We start from the raw sequence: 16781 nt of genomic DNA, 5'->3' as shown, positions 1-16781 counted from the left end.
TACCTCTCATATAAATGCAATAAAAATTTTAGAAGCAGTTCATTAAAGTGAAGAATAGACAACAATTTACAGTATATTGAAGATCCTAGCCAATGCTATATGAGAAGAAAAGTAAATTAATTAAATAAATGAACTAAAGATATGGAACTTAAAAGACAAAGGGTTATCTTTTTTGCTAGAGAATGTATTTGAGAATGCATGAAGGTAGTTATCCTGGAGTATATGAAGTATAAAACAAAAATGGGAAAACATATTCAAAATTTGAAAAATTAAAGCCACAAAGATTTCTAATGTTTTAACGTATTATATGAATAAAATTTAATTCCTTTCCATATCTGAGCAGAGAGGATTCATCAATGATTTTTAATTGATTTTAAAATTCATGGGGATGGACACTACTACAAGAGTGTCAAACCCAATATAAATTAGGCTTGCTAGTGAGTGATCATGGTAGAAGGAAAAGAGTCTAGATAAAATATAAATAGTGAAATCAATAGCCAATGAGTGTACTTCATGTGAAAAACTAATGAATGCAGGTTTTTACAAAGTACAATGAGTAGCTTGCTTGTAGCCAAGCCATCTCTGCATAGGCTGACTGCTCCACTGTCCTACAAGAGTAGCACTAAGATGAGATCATCAACTGGGCCTGGGAGGAGTCAGGAGCATCTTTGACTTACTTTTTTAGAGTCTGGAATTCATAACTTGGAAGACTCACCAATCACCAGCCTAGGGAACTGAGATTCTGAAAACCTTCAAAGAGCATCCTGCATTAGGCACTGTCACTTGTGACCTTTTTCCTTCCCTTCAGGTAATAGTGTGTTCGTCAATGGAGACGAATTCAAGGACAGCCACAGGGTTGGTGGCAGATACTCCATTTTTAGGCTGGTGCAGAAGGAAAAGAGGCAAAGGACCCTGGGAAAGTGACGTGTTGGGCCTGCCAACACTCCACAGCACTCAGTGCACACCCCCACTCTTTTTTCCCCCTTCAACAAAATGTAAATCAAGAGTGTCACAGGTGCAAACGTGAATAGTTCTTCAGGTAAGATGCCTTCCCGCTGGCTCCCTGAGCCTCCTAGACTCTGAGTGAGGAAGGAAGAGGGTGATTTATACATATTCACAGTCTTAGCTATTCCTGAGAGAGTAATTGCGTGGCCCTTGACAAGTCGGCAGTGTAGATGTGTCCTGCCATTTCCCCTTCAAGGGCTATCTCAGTTCCTCAGCCAGATCATTATTCTACTCCTCATACATTCAAGGGTGAAAAATGATGTGCTCTCTTCAATCAAATTACCTTTAACTCCTGCAGCTTTGCTTCGAGCTCTGCTCTCCTGTGAATCATTGTTCCGTTAAGAGTCTCTATCCTGTTTGAAGAGAAGGGGAAGGAGGGGGTAAATCGCAGAGCTATGCCTTCAAAGAGGTGCCGTCCCTGTGAAGCACCACATGTGAAAAACAGACTATACCAGAAATTCCACATAAATGCCACCTTTCCCAATGCATTCAACTCCGAGTGTGGACACTTGAGTATATGAACCTAAGCCAAGTTTCCCAAGAACACTGGGAGAAAGAAAGCGGGATGAAAAACTGTCTGACAAAAAGTAGAGAGAAAAGTGTTGTTAATTTGCAAACCCGAGCTCATTTTCTAGAAGGCACTATTTGCTAATGGTGGTTGCTCTCCACTAGAATTGATTCTCAGCCATTTGGTGAATATTCACTGGGCTTCTACTATGAGCCAGATAGTATGTCAACAAAAATGTTATTCAGGACATTCATTACAGGGGGCTCAATGTGCTAGTTGAAGCAGGGTAATTTTGTCTGCAACCTCGTATGGCTATTTCATCTCAAACCCTTTAGTTTACAGATGGGCATGTTGGAATTATCAGTTTAACAATGCTCTTCTCCTCCTACATCAAAGATATTCTAAAAATAGGAGGTTTGTTCTCTCTGGAGCTGGTTTGTTTTGATTGTTGTTTTGACTACAAATTCCCCGTCTGAGTATGATAGTTAATTTCACCTTTGAATCATACTCTTAAGCATTTGAAAGTATTTGTTCTAATTCCTTTTGACTAGTACATTGTAATTATGTTCATAGAAGTGTGAGAAAAAATTAAAATGGGGTAAGAGTACTATATGTGAACCCCCTATTCTTCCGGCATCACACCCAACAGAATAAGATGATAGTCTAAATTCAGTCTGATTTCTAATCGAGACAGTCTCTGTCTGGTGGGCAACAGAATCACTATAAAGCTTCATAAGACTCTCAGTGTTGCTCAAGCCTGTCTAAGTAAGGGATGCGCACAGCTGTAGAGATCTGCCCTTTCTTCAGTATTTGTTCACACTATCTCATAATTTACCAAACATCTATTTCTGAGAACTATCTCTAACCTTATTTATCTGTGTCTTCTTGCTTCATCTATGTGGTACATATTTTTCTGACTCTAACCAATAGTATTTTATCTATCTGGTTCTAGGTTTCTTTGAGGCCAGAGCTTCCCTAACTTTTACCCTTGAGAACGAGAGTTCAGAGGGCGGGGCTCCACTCTGCCATCATCAAGTCATCCATGAAACTGCCCCAATACACCCACCCCAAATTTCCTTTGAAGTATCCATGAAGAATCTAGTAGATTCTACTGGCAGCTCACCATGAACAGCTGTAACTGGAAAGAGCAAATGTTGACATCCATGGCAGGTTGGATCCCATTTCACTCACTAGTCAACTGAACTCAACTATTCTCTCTTTACCTCAGGCCCTCACTGCACATAAAGGAATAAAGCCAGGCTGACAACGAGGCTATGGAACAAAAAGAATTAGGTAATGCTGAAACCACCTTACTCAGAATAAAATGTAAACTCCCTGGCACAGCAATGCTTCTCGAGATCTGATGTTTGGCCAACTATGACTTCATTGCTCATACTTTCTCTCTAATCCACTAGCCGCCAAATTCACTTTGTCCTCAGGGTATGTGAAATCCTTTTTCAGGGCTCAAAGACATCTTTCTTTACCCCAGTGTTCCTACCAAAAGTTCAGATGGCCATTCCTTCCCTCTATTTAGTCTCAGTTCCAATGGTACATCGCCAGAGTGGAGTACTTTGAACGTCAAATCTCAGCTGGCCACTTTCTTACTCCCCTGTTGCCCTATTCTCCTTCCTTATATTGGTTACCAATAACTGCAACTAAAATACTTCAAGTTTTTATTAGAAAGCTTCTATAATTTTTAGAGTTCAACGGCCTTTATTTTTGCCTCTTTAGAACATACACGGAGATAAAAACTTAATATTTGATCAGTATATATGATTTTAATGCAACAATAAATTCAATTATAACTGCTTATTAATATCTTACTGGGTTCTTGGAACAAACAAAAGCAAGCCCAGTGCTCTCTAGGTGACGTTGTGGATGCAATGACTATCCCTGTAGATATATCTCCTTGAGGTTTTTAAAATCAGCCTCAAAGATTAAGCCCATTGAGCAGCTGGGAAGACCAGAATCATTCTGATCAGTTGAACATGAGTACATGTTACTATGTATATTCTAAGGTGGGGAACGTTGAGGAAATTTTTTTTCACTAATCTTTATGGAACAATAACAGAGGAAAAACAAGATGCTTGAGAATATGAGAGAGAAAAAATGTTATAGCTGAAAGATTACAGGAACCATGGAAGCAGGACCAGTTTATTTGGTCCAAAGAAATGTGTGCCAGTTTTATCGAATCAGATATTAAAAATACATTAGCAAATGATGTCCCTTCTACAAAACACCTTTGTCTAGTGGCATTTCCTGACTTCAGATGTTGACAATACGTTCATGACTCATGAAGCCCTGAGAAACAAAAGAACCCCATAAAAATGTCTGCGCCCATCCCAAAACTGTGTATGCTGCCTTGTTTTTGGTGACCCACAAATAGTCTATTCACTTACGGCAACACCCCCCCCCAAACATTTTTAGACACCAAAACGTCTTTGAAACCCCACAGCAAATAAGTGGATATTTACGTTAGCAGATTTCCTGATGATCGGATCAGGTCAACCACTTGTTTGTGGGTAAAGCCTTCTGTGCTCACACCATTGATATTTGCAAGGATGTCACCTGGGAGATGCCAAGGAAAAGGAGTATTTTATTACTTAAGCAAAGCCTCCTGATGTGGAAATGAAGACAAACAAGTTCCACCCCCAGTGTCGCTCAAGAAAACTCCAAGCAACCACTTATCCCCAACCTTCACTCTCAAAGAGTTTCTTGCTATCTAAATAGCTTCTAGCATGGGCAGAGCTAGCTTACCAGCTTGCAGGCCAGCGCAGTGAGCGGGACTGTCTTCCTGTACTTTGTAGATCATGGTGCACACTTCCGAGGAGCAGATGTTCTGGTTCTGGAGCCTGTAGGTCTATAAAATTGAAGTGGGTACATAGTAACTTCTCAAAGACGTCAACAAATATTTGTCAAAACATCAACTCATGCCAACAGCATTAAGCGGCACAATAGGTAAGTGCAAAGGACAACTTGGAAAAGCTTTCCTTGCTGTACACTGAACGGAAGGTACCAATTTTATAATTCCAGCAGATAATTGGCAGCCAGTTCCATTCATAAAGAACATCTGGCATGAAAAAGAAAGTAGGATGCAAGTGGCTCTAAATGGTCTGTTTTCAAATCCCAGAGACCACCCGAGGCTATCACTGTGTATTTACTAAGGAAGAAATTAAACTTATTCTCCATGGGATGAAACAGGGGTAGCCATGTGCAAAGGAAAAGCGCCTTGTGGGACTTGCAGGCTAAAGAAGGCATTGGGGAAGAGTATGAGACACAAAATATCCAGCCGGGAGACTGTGGATATTTCAAATATCCAACATAATAAAACCAGCAATGCTTATATTAAATCGGAGTTCTGCAAATAACGGCAATCTGTCCTGTTTGTTTTAAGTGGTCTAATTGACTAAATCAATTTCATTTCTGAGCACACAAGACCCCTCCTGCCCTGAGTTCTCACCAGTTCCTCAGTCATCCAACTAAATAAAAAGAGACATGCTTCCCCAAGTGTCTCGGTTTGACACAAAAAGTTCAGTGGTACTGAGTTTTATTGTCGATGTTTTTAGTTTTCATGTCAAAATGTATAAAACACTAAGGAGACATTTGATACATATAGGACTCCTATAACTCCAAACAAGCATGCTTTCCTATTTAATAATTTCAGTTGTGGGATGGAGTTCCATCTAGAACCAAAATCAGTGTTTTGGGTTGTCGGTTAAAGATCTGATTACCAAAATTTAAGCCACATTAGAGTGTTTCCTTCTAGAGAAATCTGTGGCTGAGACGCCATAATCAGTTGCAGTCATGTCACTTTAAAAGCGAGCCACTTGGTTCTGCTAAACACTACAAGATGTTTGCTCAACTCTAATGTATTTAGAATCCTCTATTTGAAAAGCAGAGCAGCTTCAACACAGGTCCCACCTGAATTCGAAACCTTTCTGAGAGTTTCCTGCCCTAGACCACACCACAGATCAGCTCCTTCTAGAAAGAGGAGCCGAAGATTGCAAGAGCCAAAGAGTGAACTGATATACCTTTTAGAAGTCACTGTTCTTATACTCCCCATCAACAGGGAGACCCGCCCTCCATTCCCAGGTGTCAAGGTGAACAGAGTGTAGTTGTCAATTTGGGGATTAGCGATAGAAAGGCAAACCCAAAATCCATGTAGGCTCAGAAAAGAATACTTCATAGTGGCATTTCATCTGTGTTTTTAATAAGTAAAACTTGCCTGAAGATCAAAAAAGTCAAACAACCACACTGGTCAGTCTTACAGATCCGTCAGCAATGACACACACCTTTAAATCCAGTAGCCACAAAGACACACACATTTAATGCCAGGAGCTACACTAGCTTGCCATAGAAATCAGGAAGTAGTGCACACCCTTAATCCCAGAACTAGAGAGGAAGAGATAGCTCTCATTCTCAGTCTCATTCGGAGGTTTCCTGGAGGCAGGATCACCATTTTTGGACTGAGATCGCGGTAATACCCAGTGGATGGCTGCTTTGTTTTTCTGACCTTCATGGTTAACCTCAATATCTGTCTCTGAGTCTTTATTACTTGGTCACATATCCCCCATATCACACCCACATCTCCTCTGCTCACACTGTCTTTGGCTTGGAAAGTAATTAATTGTCAAGAGCACCGCTGCAAATTGTTGACTTCTGAGATAACACGCATGTGCTGTGGCCTTTGGCTAGAACCATCAGGTCTCCTTGAGCTCCTCAACTTTCACGTCTCTGCGGCCCGTTGTCTAGTAATGATGATGTGTATGATTCTACACCACTCTTGTGGTAAGAGAGACAAGAAAGGATGCAGCAATGTGACCCACCATTGGGAAAACAAGACAAGCAGGCACTCGGTCCCCCTACTTCCAGTTGCTATCAAGAGGCAACCTTGAAGAGGCCCGTGATGGGCATGCAGCATCTCTTCAAAGAAAGGCAAACGGCTCCTGTGAGGGGACCATACTTCTAAAATCTCATCGATTTCCCCCATTTTTGTAGAAAATTATGTCTCCATGATTTTATGATAAACTTTAAAGTAGGGATTTCCAAAAGCAAAAACCTTTTCTCCCAAGACTTCCTTGATCATTTTAAGTTGTTTCTTTACTCAGAGAGCATATTTAAGGCAGCAGTTTCCTGCTCCGGCTCCTAAAATATACACTAGGCTTCCTTTATGGGGTTGATATCACACCAAGGTTTTCCAAAAGCAGCACTCGGTGGAACAAAGGTCTAAAATCTGACCTAGAACATAAGAATGTGATTATGCAACGCACATCGAAAAGAAAGGCAGAAACGATGTGAAAACTTGAGACTTGAGTTGTTACTACTGAGCTTGATTAGACGACAGCCCACGTGACTGCCTCCATTCACCATCTTCACAAACATAATCGTGAAAAGACAGGCAACACATTAAAAAAAATCTTGGACAGCCACAATGAAACCCATGAAGAAGGGTAAAAATTTCTAGCCGTGGTTTTCAAGTAATAGAGTTATTATCTTATTATGGTGAGGAAAGGGTTACAAATTTAATATTGTACCCAATAAGAAATGTTGGGTCTCTGTTAAGACATATCTGGATTTATATATACAAATATAATATCTCACAAGTATTCCTCTTAACTTGTCTTTTAATTTTTTTTTTTTTCTGGTTTTTCGAGACAAGGTTTCTCTGTGGTTTTGGAGCCTGTCCTGGAACTAGCTCTTGTAGACCAGGCTGGTCTCGAACTCACAGAGATCCGCCTGCCTCTGCCTCCCGAGTGCTGGGATTAAAGGCGTGCGCCACCACCGCCCGGCTAAGATTTCACAATGTAGTCCTGGCTAGCCCGATACTCCCTTCCACCCTCTGCCTTTCAAGTGCTTGGATTAAAGCCATGAACCACCATGCCCAGCTCAAATATTTAGAATCTGATAGATATACAGTACAAGAATATGATTATATGAAAGTAAACTTCTGTAAAATGTCCTTTGCTTTCCTCTTAAGGTCCTGAAGTGTCAAGCACCTATGTCTGACCTATCTTTAAGACTGCAGTGGCTCAGCACAAGGAGGAAGCATCTCTAGGGAAGCAGACGTTTCAGTGTTTTCTCCCCTGGTAGTATTCAGCATACTGAAAATCAGCCACACACCAAATAAAACCCAGTCCCCACCGTCATTCTAAGCCTGTCCTAACCACATTGCTCCTTCCAAATATTATGGTGTAATTAGTGTCTGCTTCTCCCTTGAAAATACAGAATGTTTACAAACTGCCCACCTGTATTTCAAATCCAAATGCTCCATTGTCCTGCTTTTCCACAGTAACAAGCTTTCTGTAAGGAAAAAAAAAGTTTAAACTGCATAAATAACAAAGCATCATATTTGGAATATATTTAGCATTGTAACAATTACTGTTACAATGAAAACTAGTTTTAATTTCTGTAATTCTAGTATGGGTTAGTGGTGCAATACTATCATGCATGTGTGCAGGTGTGTATGCGTGTACGTGCACGCATGTGTGTGTGCGCGTATGTGTGCGCATGTGCACATGTACATATTGGAGCACTTACATCCATAAACATCTCTGACAGAGACTTAATAAAAAAGAAGAAGGAAGAAAGGAAGGAAGGAAGGAAGGAAGGAAGGAAGGAAGGAAGGAAGGAAAGAAAGAAAAAGGAAAAGGAATCTCTTTACCTTTGAGACCAGGAAAATTCACCTAGAGAACTTGATCTGGCCAAAGCAAGCTGAAAAATACAAAGAGCACAGAGTTATCTCAAGGTCTTTAATATGTGTCTGCAACTGTTCTGGTTACAAATGACGTATGTTCTTCATCATCATCCTGGAAACTTTATTAGGTAAGATTAGTGATGCCCATTTTCTCACAACAGCAAAGGAGGGTCTGGGAGAAGATGAACTCCCAGACATAATCTTCAGAAGATGAGGAGAAGCTCAGATAGTAAGATATTGGGTGAGGAAAATGCTTGCTCCTTGTAGCAGAATGTCAAGCTTCCAAGGATTGCTTTATGTCTAACCCATGATTATGTCAACCTCTCAAAATGAGCTATAGCAATTTACAATCATACTGAAACTCCTACCCAGAGAATGGCATGAAAACCATAGTTCATATTTTCTATAACTGCAGATTAAATGCTTATATTTACTATAACAGTTCAACATGTTACTCTTTATTACCAGGTTAAGATAATCTGTAAAGAATGAGCTCACAGACAGAAATATGATTCAAGACACTGGCAAGATGGCTCAGTGGGTAAAGATGCTCACAAGCCTTGCCGCATAGGTTTAATCAGTGGGAAGGGAGGACCAACTCCTGCATTTGTCTTCTGACTTCCTCATGCGTAGCATTACACGCATGTGCGCGCACACACATACGGGGGGGGGCAGAGAGAGAGAGAGAGAGAGTCACTAACACCACAACCCACACACAAATAATTAGAATAGAAACTAATAAATAGATTTAGGAAAAAAACTAAAGCAGGGACTCCAAACCTCAATTCTGATTATGATTTATTTTTACAATAGTTTAGGAAGAACGTAGTGAGATTTCCTGCCAAAAAAAAAAAAAAAGGTGAAGAAACCTCATAATGCTATAAATAACAACATATTCACTCATCTGCTCATTTTGGGAAAAGTCATATAAACAATAAGGCTCTGGGACAGACCCAAACTCTTATAGAAAGAGAATGTCAGCAACAGGGCAGACCTTCATCTTAAGGGACTGTGATCAGTTTTAGTTTTGGTTTCCTCTGTTTAAGAAACATTTTGTAGATGTTAATTATTAATTAGTCCTTTCTTAAAATATTGTTCTAAGGACTTAAAACATAACATTATTCCCCTAATTAAGCCATGATATTTTAAAAAAATATTTTATTTTTATTTTATATATATGAATATTTTGCCTGAACATATGTATGTACGTGGTGTGCATGACCAGTGTCTGTGCCGGTCAGAAGCCACCAGATCCTTGGAGCTGGAATTGAACACTGCCTGCCAGGAACCTCTATGAGAACACCAGAAATTAAATCCAGGTCCCCTACAAGAGCAGCAAGTGCTGTTCATGCCGAGTCATCGCTCCCGCTGATCGGCCATGACATTTAACTGCCAACATAATGTAACTGTCATTCATAAACAAACAAAATGGGAGATCAAAGAGGGTGATAGGGATAACTAAAAATAATGTGAGGATAGAATCCATACATAGAAAATGCATAGGAGAAATTAATGCATACAGGACAAATTCCATAGATGCCCATATTACCATAAATTCAAATTGTCAGGTACCAAATGCCAACAATTTCACAAATTTTCTGGAATGCCTCACTGTTAGAAATTCAGCCACCAGTCACTGCATGGAAGGGAGAGATGATGTCACCACACAGGCTTTCTGTGTAACAACTGCATTGCCCTCTTTTATCAGTTGTACCTGGAGCCTCAAGCAGGAAGGCGCAGGTCCCAAATCACCCTGTAGGCTTGTAATAAGTTTCTAATCTTGATTTATAAGAACTAGTTATGGGATACTTGCAGCAATTTGAATGGTTTGTCATAAACTGATTTTCTCCTAAAATACTTAATGTGTGTGTGTGTGCACGTGCGTGCACATGTACACGCGCGCACACACACACACTTGGTGGGGGGAGGCATGGAAAGATTAACAGGGTTAGGAACTTTTTGGTTACATCAGAAAGCTGCATCCCTGTGAATTGGGGCTGAAAAAAAAAAAAGAAGAAGGTGACATTCACAGGCATCTCATCCTTACATTCTGTTCATATTTTCATGATCTATTTTCAATATCGCCATCTCCTTGGATTCACCCTTCATTCAGATTGTCAAATACTCAGTTCAGCTGTATTTAATTCTGTTAACTATAATCCCAGTGGAGGGTTTGTGTTTTGAGAACGGTGCTCTTACTATTACGGTTTGCCATCTCCCATTACTGTCCACACACAGGTTTGTATGAGCCCATATGTACCCATTTAGATGAAGAGCGTGTCTGATTGAACGTTTCAATTCTTCAGCTAATCATCTGTGTGCTTTGGGGCTCTGGGGAGATAAAGTGGCTTTACTTCTCACCTCAGTGCTTCACAGAGGCCTAGAGTAGATTGTGACTTTAAAAATAGTAAAACAGACAGACAGAACGAAACCTCAGACGCCATCTGCAACAGAAGGATGGTGAGAGATCCCGAGTAAAATATTCAAGTTCAGTCAGATGCACTAAGATCGTCTTTAACTTTGTCCTTCATTAAATTAAAGCTTCATGGGAAAAATTCCAAGATGATTTTCAAAAGATAAAAATGTGGAAAATTAAACACAGGCAATTTCAGTATTCACTGACATTCCCTCCTGGTACTATCCTGTTTTATTATTTTACTTGTATCTTCATTATCTTTACTTATTTTTCTGATTCCTACACCCCTACCCTGTCAAGAGATATTTTTGTCAAGGCTGGTCCCCGACAGTCTCAAACATATAGAAGGATTTTAAAACCATCAAGTCGTATAGAAAGAGGGCTAAGAAAAAACAAAGTAAAATAGTGGTATCTTAATACCTAATGCTAAATAAACTAATGTTAACAATTAATCAGTTCTCAAGAACTAACCAGTTGGCAAGAATTAATAAAACATCTGACTAGCACAGTGTTCAATGCCCCTTTCTTAGCCCCATAGACACAGAATTGGTGTGAGCCTCAGGATTTCCTCAATATGCCTTTTCAGTGAAAGGTTATTATGGATAGACTCAATTCTAAAATCTAAAATAGATCAGACTTTTCCATACAGGCGAGGAGTTGCTCACCTCTCTCCTTGTAACAGTTCTGTGTAGCTTGCTGGCTAAACAGTAATGAAGAACACTCCCGTGGCTGATATGTTTGGGTTACCAGTGACACAAAACGTCCAGACAAAACCAGATTTGAGATTAGTTCCCATTCTGGACTGGAAGAGATTTTAAACAGTGAGTATATAAATACAAAGCAATTTAAATGCATTAGCTACAGTGAAACTCTCTGATGGTGGCCAATCACACAAAGTCTTCTTGGTTTTGATCTGAGCTGTCCAAGGGGTTGACATAGAAAGAAAATACTCTGTCTCCTGCCTTGCTCCCCTGCTAAACTGCCTGTTACTTGGAGTGTGTCTTAAGGACTTCTCAAGGATCTTCTGAATCAAATTTTTTCTGTGTCCATCTCCCTGGCACACATCAGCCCTATCTGAAGATGTGGCCTTGGAGTAGGTGTTGCGTAGACAGACTGCCTTCCCAGCCAGAGTGAGTCTTCCTGCATTGTAGTGATGGCACACACACAAGAAAGAAATCGTGAATGGAGAACTGGTGTGCAATTCACAGCATATGCTGGCAACAGCTGTCTTTTATTACACATTATCTAATATGAGAAGTCTAGGTTTAGCAATTTGGCAGACTTGAAAGCGGCACATTCGGCTCTCACTACAGCAAACCAGGCTCCTTAGCATCTTACTAGCCAGGAGTCTAGTGATGTCTGGGGCTCATTGCAGGGACGTTCCTCTGCTTTCAGGGAGACGACTTAAAAGGCAAGGCATTAATATTCCACACCGAGTGTCTCCTGATAAATAGCAATTCGCAGGTCTCTCTTTAGTGGAAAATCAAGACGAAACACAGCAGCTGTTGGTGGGCAAAGCAGAGAGGAAGTCGGAAACACGGCCTGATGGTGAAGCCTCCTCAAAGCAGCTCAGAGACCAACACAGAAGCACTTTGGTTGCTAAGGCAGACCTGTGTTCTTGTCCTGGCTCTATGGACTCATTTCCTGAGAGAGTTGTGGGTGTAGTTAGGGGAGGGTCCGGATTCGGAGGTGGGCTTCTTTTTTTTTTTAACACTTTGTTTCGAATTATGATTCTTTCCAATTCTCTGCCTATCTCACCTTTATTCCCGACTGTTCCATGAATACAGTTCTCCCCCATCTTTTGAAAGTCAGACAATTAAGACAGAAAGGATCAAACTATCCAAAGACACACCAGAATAATGAAACTGAAGTCAATGCCCTAACTTATAATACCTCGATGGGAAACAAATAGCATCCAGCTTCCAGGAAGGTCTGATTACAGCCCCACACCTTTTGCAAAAGAAGAATAGTTGGGTATTTGACCCAGCCTAACACTGCAGAATTGATTTTGCCTAATGAGATACTGGCAAAAGTCCAAAGAACATCCCTGTGGGCAGAACCCAACCGAGAACTACACCCATTACAAGCATTTAGCACCATCCCTACCTGAAATTGTGTGTGAAACCAGCTTTCTAGAACCTTCCAATTTAGTGAAAATTTCATCACTCAAGGAAAACTAGACAATGGCAATCAGTTTGGGTCTAATCCATAATTAAACTGCATACCTGTGTGCCAGGTTCCTGATTCCCACTAGGCGAGAGCCTCCTTCATCACAGCCTTGTGAGAGTGTCAGGCAGGCACTGTCTCTAAACCTGGGACGTGGCATGCTTACAAGACTTCCATTCTCTTCCATCAACCTCCCTCAGGGTTTTCTATTGCAGGGGCTTCGCCCCAAAAACCTATGTTCAAAATTAGAAGTGTTACTGCTATGTCTGGCACTCCCTACCAATGCAGGTACTGAAATAATAGACACACACAGAAATCTATTTTTAAACAATTAGGAGAGCAAACACCCAGTGGATTCTGGGTTAAGATTAAGGTGAAGCTAGAAGCTAGCCAGATATAGCTTTGCAGAAACCAAAGCCACAATAACAAGAAGTACGAACGTTGACGTCAGCCCTCAAAGTGTTGAAAATAACAGCAGACAGAGGAACACCTGCTGCGGTTGCTGCTGCTGCTGCTGCTGCTATTGCCTCATGGGAATCCTGCTGCAGACCGTGCAGACAGTGTCAGAAGGGTGGCTTTTCTCATTGCTGTTGTTTGCGTTTCTAAGAAAACAATTAATAAGAAGCAAATGTGCATGTGGAAAACTATAAAATCTTGACATACACCTGCATGAAGTTTCACTGACAGTGATTACCTAGAACCATAGGTACCATGCTCCAAAGGTTTGGTTTAGAAAAAGGGTTTTGTTATTTTTTAATTTCCGGGATGGGGTTTCTCTGCTTAGCCCTGGATGTCCTGGAACTCACTCTATAGACCAAGTTGGCCTTGGCTTAGAGATCACTACCACCACTAGGCCAGAAAAAGTCTTAAGAATAGGGGAAGTATATCTCACAGTGTGTTAAAGAGTACAAGAAAAGAAAGCAAAGAAATAGAGAACGCGTAACAAGTTAATGGTCTGGGAAGTCTGCATGCTTACACATTTTATATGCCTACATCCCTCTTACCATTCCCTCCAATAGTCACCAAATCCTACTGGTAGTCCTTTTCCAATTCATAGTATCCTTACTCAGGCTTAAAAGCCAGATGTGCCTCATTGGCCTTCAGTGCCATTGACCACCAAGTCTTTACCTATTCACTGCTTCATTTCCTCTTTCTCCAGCTACTGTAAAAGCCCGCCCACCAACCTGCCACTTTTCTAGAATGAAGTTCCTAAATTTCCCAACATCTTAAACCTACTCAGTGGCTCTGGAGGCTGGTCGGATTATAGTTAGATTTCTGCATCCATCCATTCAACCAGCTGAAGGAAAAGAGATTCCATAGAAACAAAACATGACATCTAAATTGAACATTTATGTTTCTTTTCTGTCATTCTTCAAATGATACAATGTGACAACTATTCATATAGCCAGTGATGATGTCTTAGGTATGAGATCCGATACTAGCAGTTTACATGCAAATGGGCTGCCATTTTACATCAGGGATTCCAGCATCTGCAGTCTTTGCTTTGCATGGGTGGGGATTTTAGAACCACTGTGGACAGCAACAGCCAACTGGACTGCTTTCTCAAGGAAATTTACCACAAGTCTATCTCTCCTTTCCAGGCACACTAGATCTTCTTGACACACTAAGCACTGTGTGACTGTGTAAAATTGACCCCAAGGCACAAGAGTCTGTGTCTCCACCTTAAGGAGTCCCTTGTTTAGGGGTACCAGACTGCAGGATGCTTTTCAGAGTCATGTTACATATCTGTTGTATAACACCTGTTTGTTCTGTCCCTAAACTGTAACTCTTCTCTAGGAAGGAAACAGGCCCTTGTGACTGATCTAGATAGTTTGATGGTTTTCGCCTTGCAGGGGTCCAACATGATTTAATGCTTGAGGTAAAAAGGAGATGTGGAAAGATCCATCCCTTGATGCAAAATGAGCAGGTTGCTTTCCTGCTAAGTAATGTACCCAGAGAACAAATCATAGATTAAACAAATGAACAGAATTTAGTTTAACAGCTTCATGGAAAATAGAAACAGAAATGGACCGTACTTTAGCTAGAACCCGAGTAAAGATGTTGGTGTTTGCTGTGCTGCCCATTTATAAATTGATACAAATGTTCATGAAACTTTAAATCTTGAAAGCACTTTGGATTGAAAGTGAGATTCAAATCTTAGGAAATGATGCCATCATCCTATCGCTGTGGAAAATGCCAAGGAATCAGTTCACCATATCACTGAAAGAAGAAGCTGCCTCTCCCCCCAGCTGGGACTCTGCAATACTGAGGTTAAAAGCATTCAGAGAAGAACACGATGCACACAAGAATGCAGACCACATAGTTATACTCTCAGGCTATCAGCCAATTCTAAACATCTTGTGTACAATTGCTGTATGAAAATTCAAATATATACTTTGGGCCAATCAATATGATCAAAATATACAAAGAGATACATGGTTAATTAAAGACTAAAAAATTAGAACAAATTCTTGTAGACATAAATTTTTACAAATGAGTGCCCATCTCTAAAGAAAGTTTATGCAATAAAAATTTCCAAACAGCCTCTAACCAAGCGCCGAGTGCCCCACACATTTCCTTACTTAAGGAGCGCAAAGTTCAAGGATGGTGTTTCTGCCATTGCCTAATCAAATGAATGGAATTTAGTGCAATAGCCTCTTTTTGTAAGGGACATAAGGTGAGGGTGGCAGGCACCTTACTCAAGAGGCCACAGCCGCTAAGCAGCCAAACTGGGTGTTTAGTCAATGTTTACCTCCCCACGAAAGTCTTTCTTCCCAACGGCTCTGGGTTGTGTCAGTGCTCGGGAGCTGAAGAATTAATTTAGTTCACAACCCTTGTGTTCCAGGATGCATCGTCTCTTGACTGGGAATTAGTAGGACTACCTAGGTCTGGAGGTGAGACTAGGAGTGAGAGAATCGATGGAGACACAAAGGAGAAAATTCCAATGCCGCTGCTTGCATCCCTGTAAACCATCTTCAAGCTTGTTGTGCACAACAACTTCATTTTACTTGAGTACATACTAAAAAAGAAATATTTACGTCTTACTTTTTTAAAAAGCTTAAGACTGTTTCCCCATCTCTGGAGTGCTACATTGTCTCTGTTGCGCATGTCACCTTCTTCCCTGCACATACAGTCAATAATTCCCAAGTCCTGAGTGGACTGACTTAGTAGAGAGGTTGTCCTTAGGAGGGGGAAGAATTCTCTTTTGAATATGAACCAACTCACTCTTAAGCATGGGAAGTAAGGCTGGGAGTCAAGGAATTCATGGAGACACGCAGGAGCAAGTACCACTTTTGGCCGTCATCAGACAAACATGAACATTCTAGACAGAAGTGCAATCCTACCTGTTTTCGTCCCCGAGGCAAAGTAGCCACAGTGTCTGCCAGCATCTGGATCCTTCTGCTGTCCTCCATCGTGAGCGGGCCCGTGAGTGTGGCGTAGGCGCTATAAGTGGGATTAGCAGGGTACTCCAAGTTGCCATTGCTGTTCTGCTGCTGTAGAAGCCTTTGCAAAGACATTGTGGACAAAGATTAATCCCGCCAGCACATGCTGCAGTGGCCCTGCTGGAGGGGGGAAGTGAAATGCACCCTCTGACGGGCAGTCAAAACGCAGCAAAGCAGAACGGACCCACGTGACTGCTGTGGTTTGAGGTACAGTTACACAAACCCTATCTAGAAGTGCTCCCACTCCCCAGGGCTCCTGGGAGAACCTCTTGCTCCTTTTCTACAATTAAAAAAAAAAATCACTCAATCACTTTACTTTTTTTTCTCTCCCTCAAACAGCCAGAACACTTAGAATTTGATACTCTATGGCTACCTGTATTCAAACAGAATTTTCTAGTTTTTAAAAGGAAAAAGAGTCTTGCTCAAGTTCTGCCATCTGTTTCCCACCATGCCCTTATTTAACATTAGTGCCACAGTGTGCATGGAGGACTGCACCGACCCTCGCCTCTGAGGGCGTTAAGCATCACAGGTGCTGGTCATGTGTAGTGC

The 16781-nt window shown here is 41.1% G+C and overlaps 1 protein-coding gene across 1 annotated transcript in view; it reads right to left on the bottom strand.

Moving 5' to 3' along the window:
* Cytip (cytohesin 1 interacting protein) overlaps positions 1-16354 on the bottom strand; it is a 28799-nt gene extending 12445 nt beyond the window's left edge. The window contains exons 1-6 of the mRNA XM_057755402.1: positions 16134-16354; positions 8175-8224; positions 7759-7813; positions 4271-4373; positions 3988-4081; positions 1289-1358 (exon numbers count right to left, since the gene is read on the bottom strand). Of these exons, the coding sequence (XP_057611385.1) occupies positions 1289-1358; positions 3988-4081; positions 4271-4373; positions 7759-7813; positions 8175-8224; positions 16134-16307 (546 nt within the window). The 5' untranslated portion in view covers positions 16308-16354. The remainder of the gene's footprint in view (positions 1-1288; positions 1359-3987; positions 4082-4270; positions 4374-7758; positions 7814-8174; positions 8225-16133) is intronic.
* Positions 16355-16781: the final 427 nt, after the last annotated feature.

Source organism: Chionomys nivalis, chromosome 22 (assembly GCF_950005125.1).
Source record: "Chionomys nivalis chromosome 22, mChiNiv1.1, whole genome shotgun sequence".
In the NCBI taxonomy this organism is placed as follows: domain Eukaryota; kingdom Metazoa; phylum Chordata; class Mammalia; order Rodentia; family Cricetidae; genus Chionomys; species Chionomys nivalis.
The sequence above is the reverse complement of the archived record's forward strand: the minus strand, read 5'-3'. Positions and strand labels throughout refer to the sequence as shown.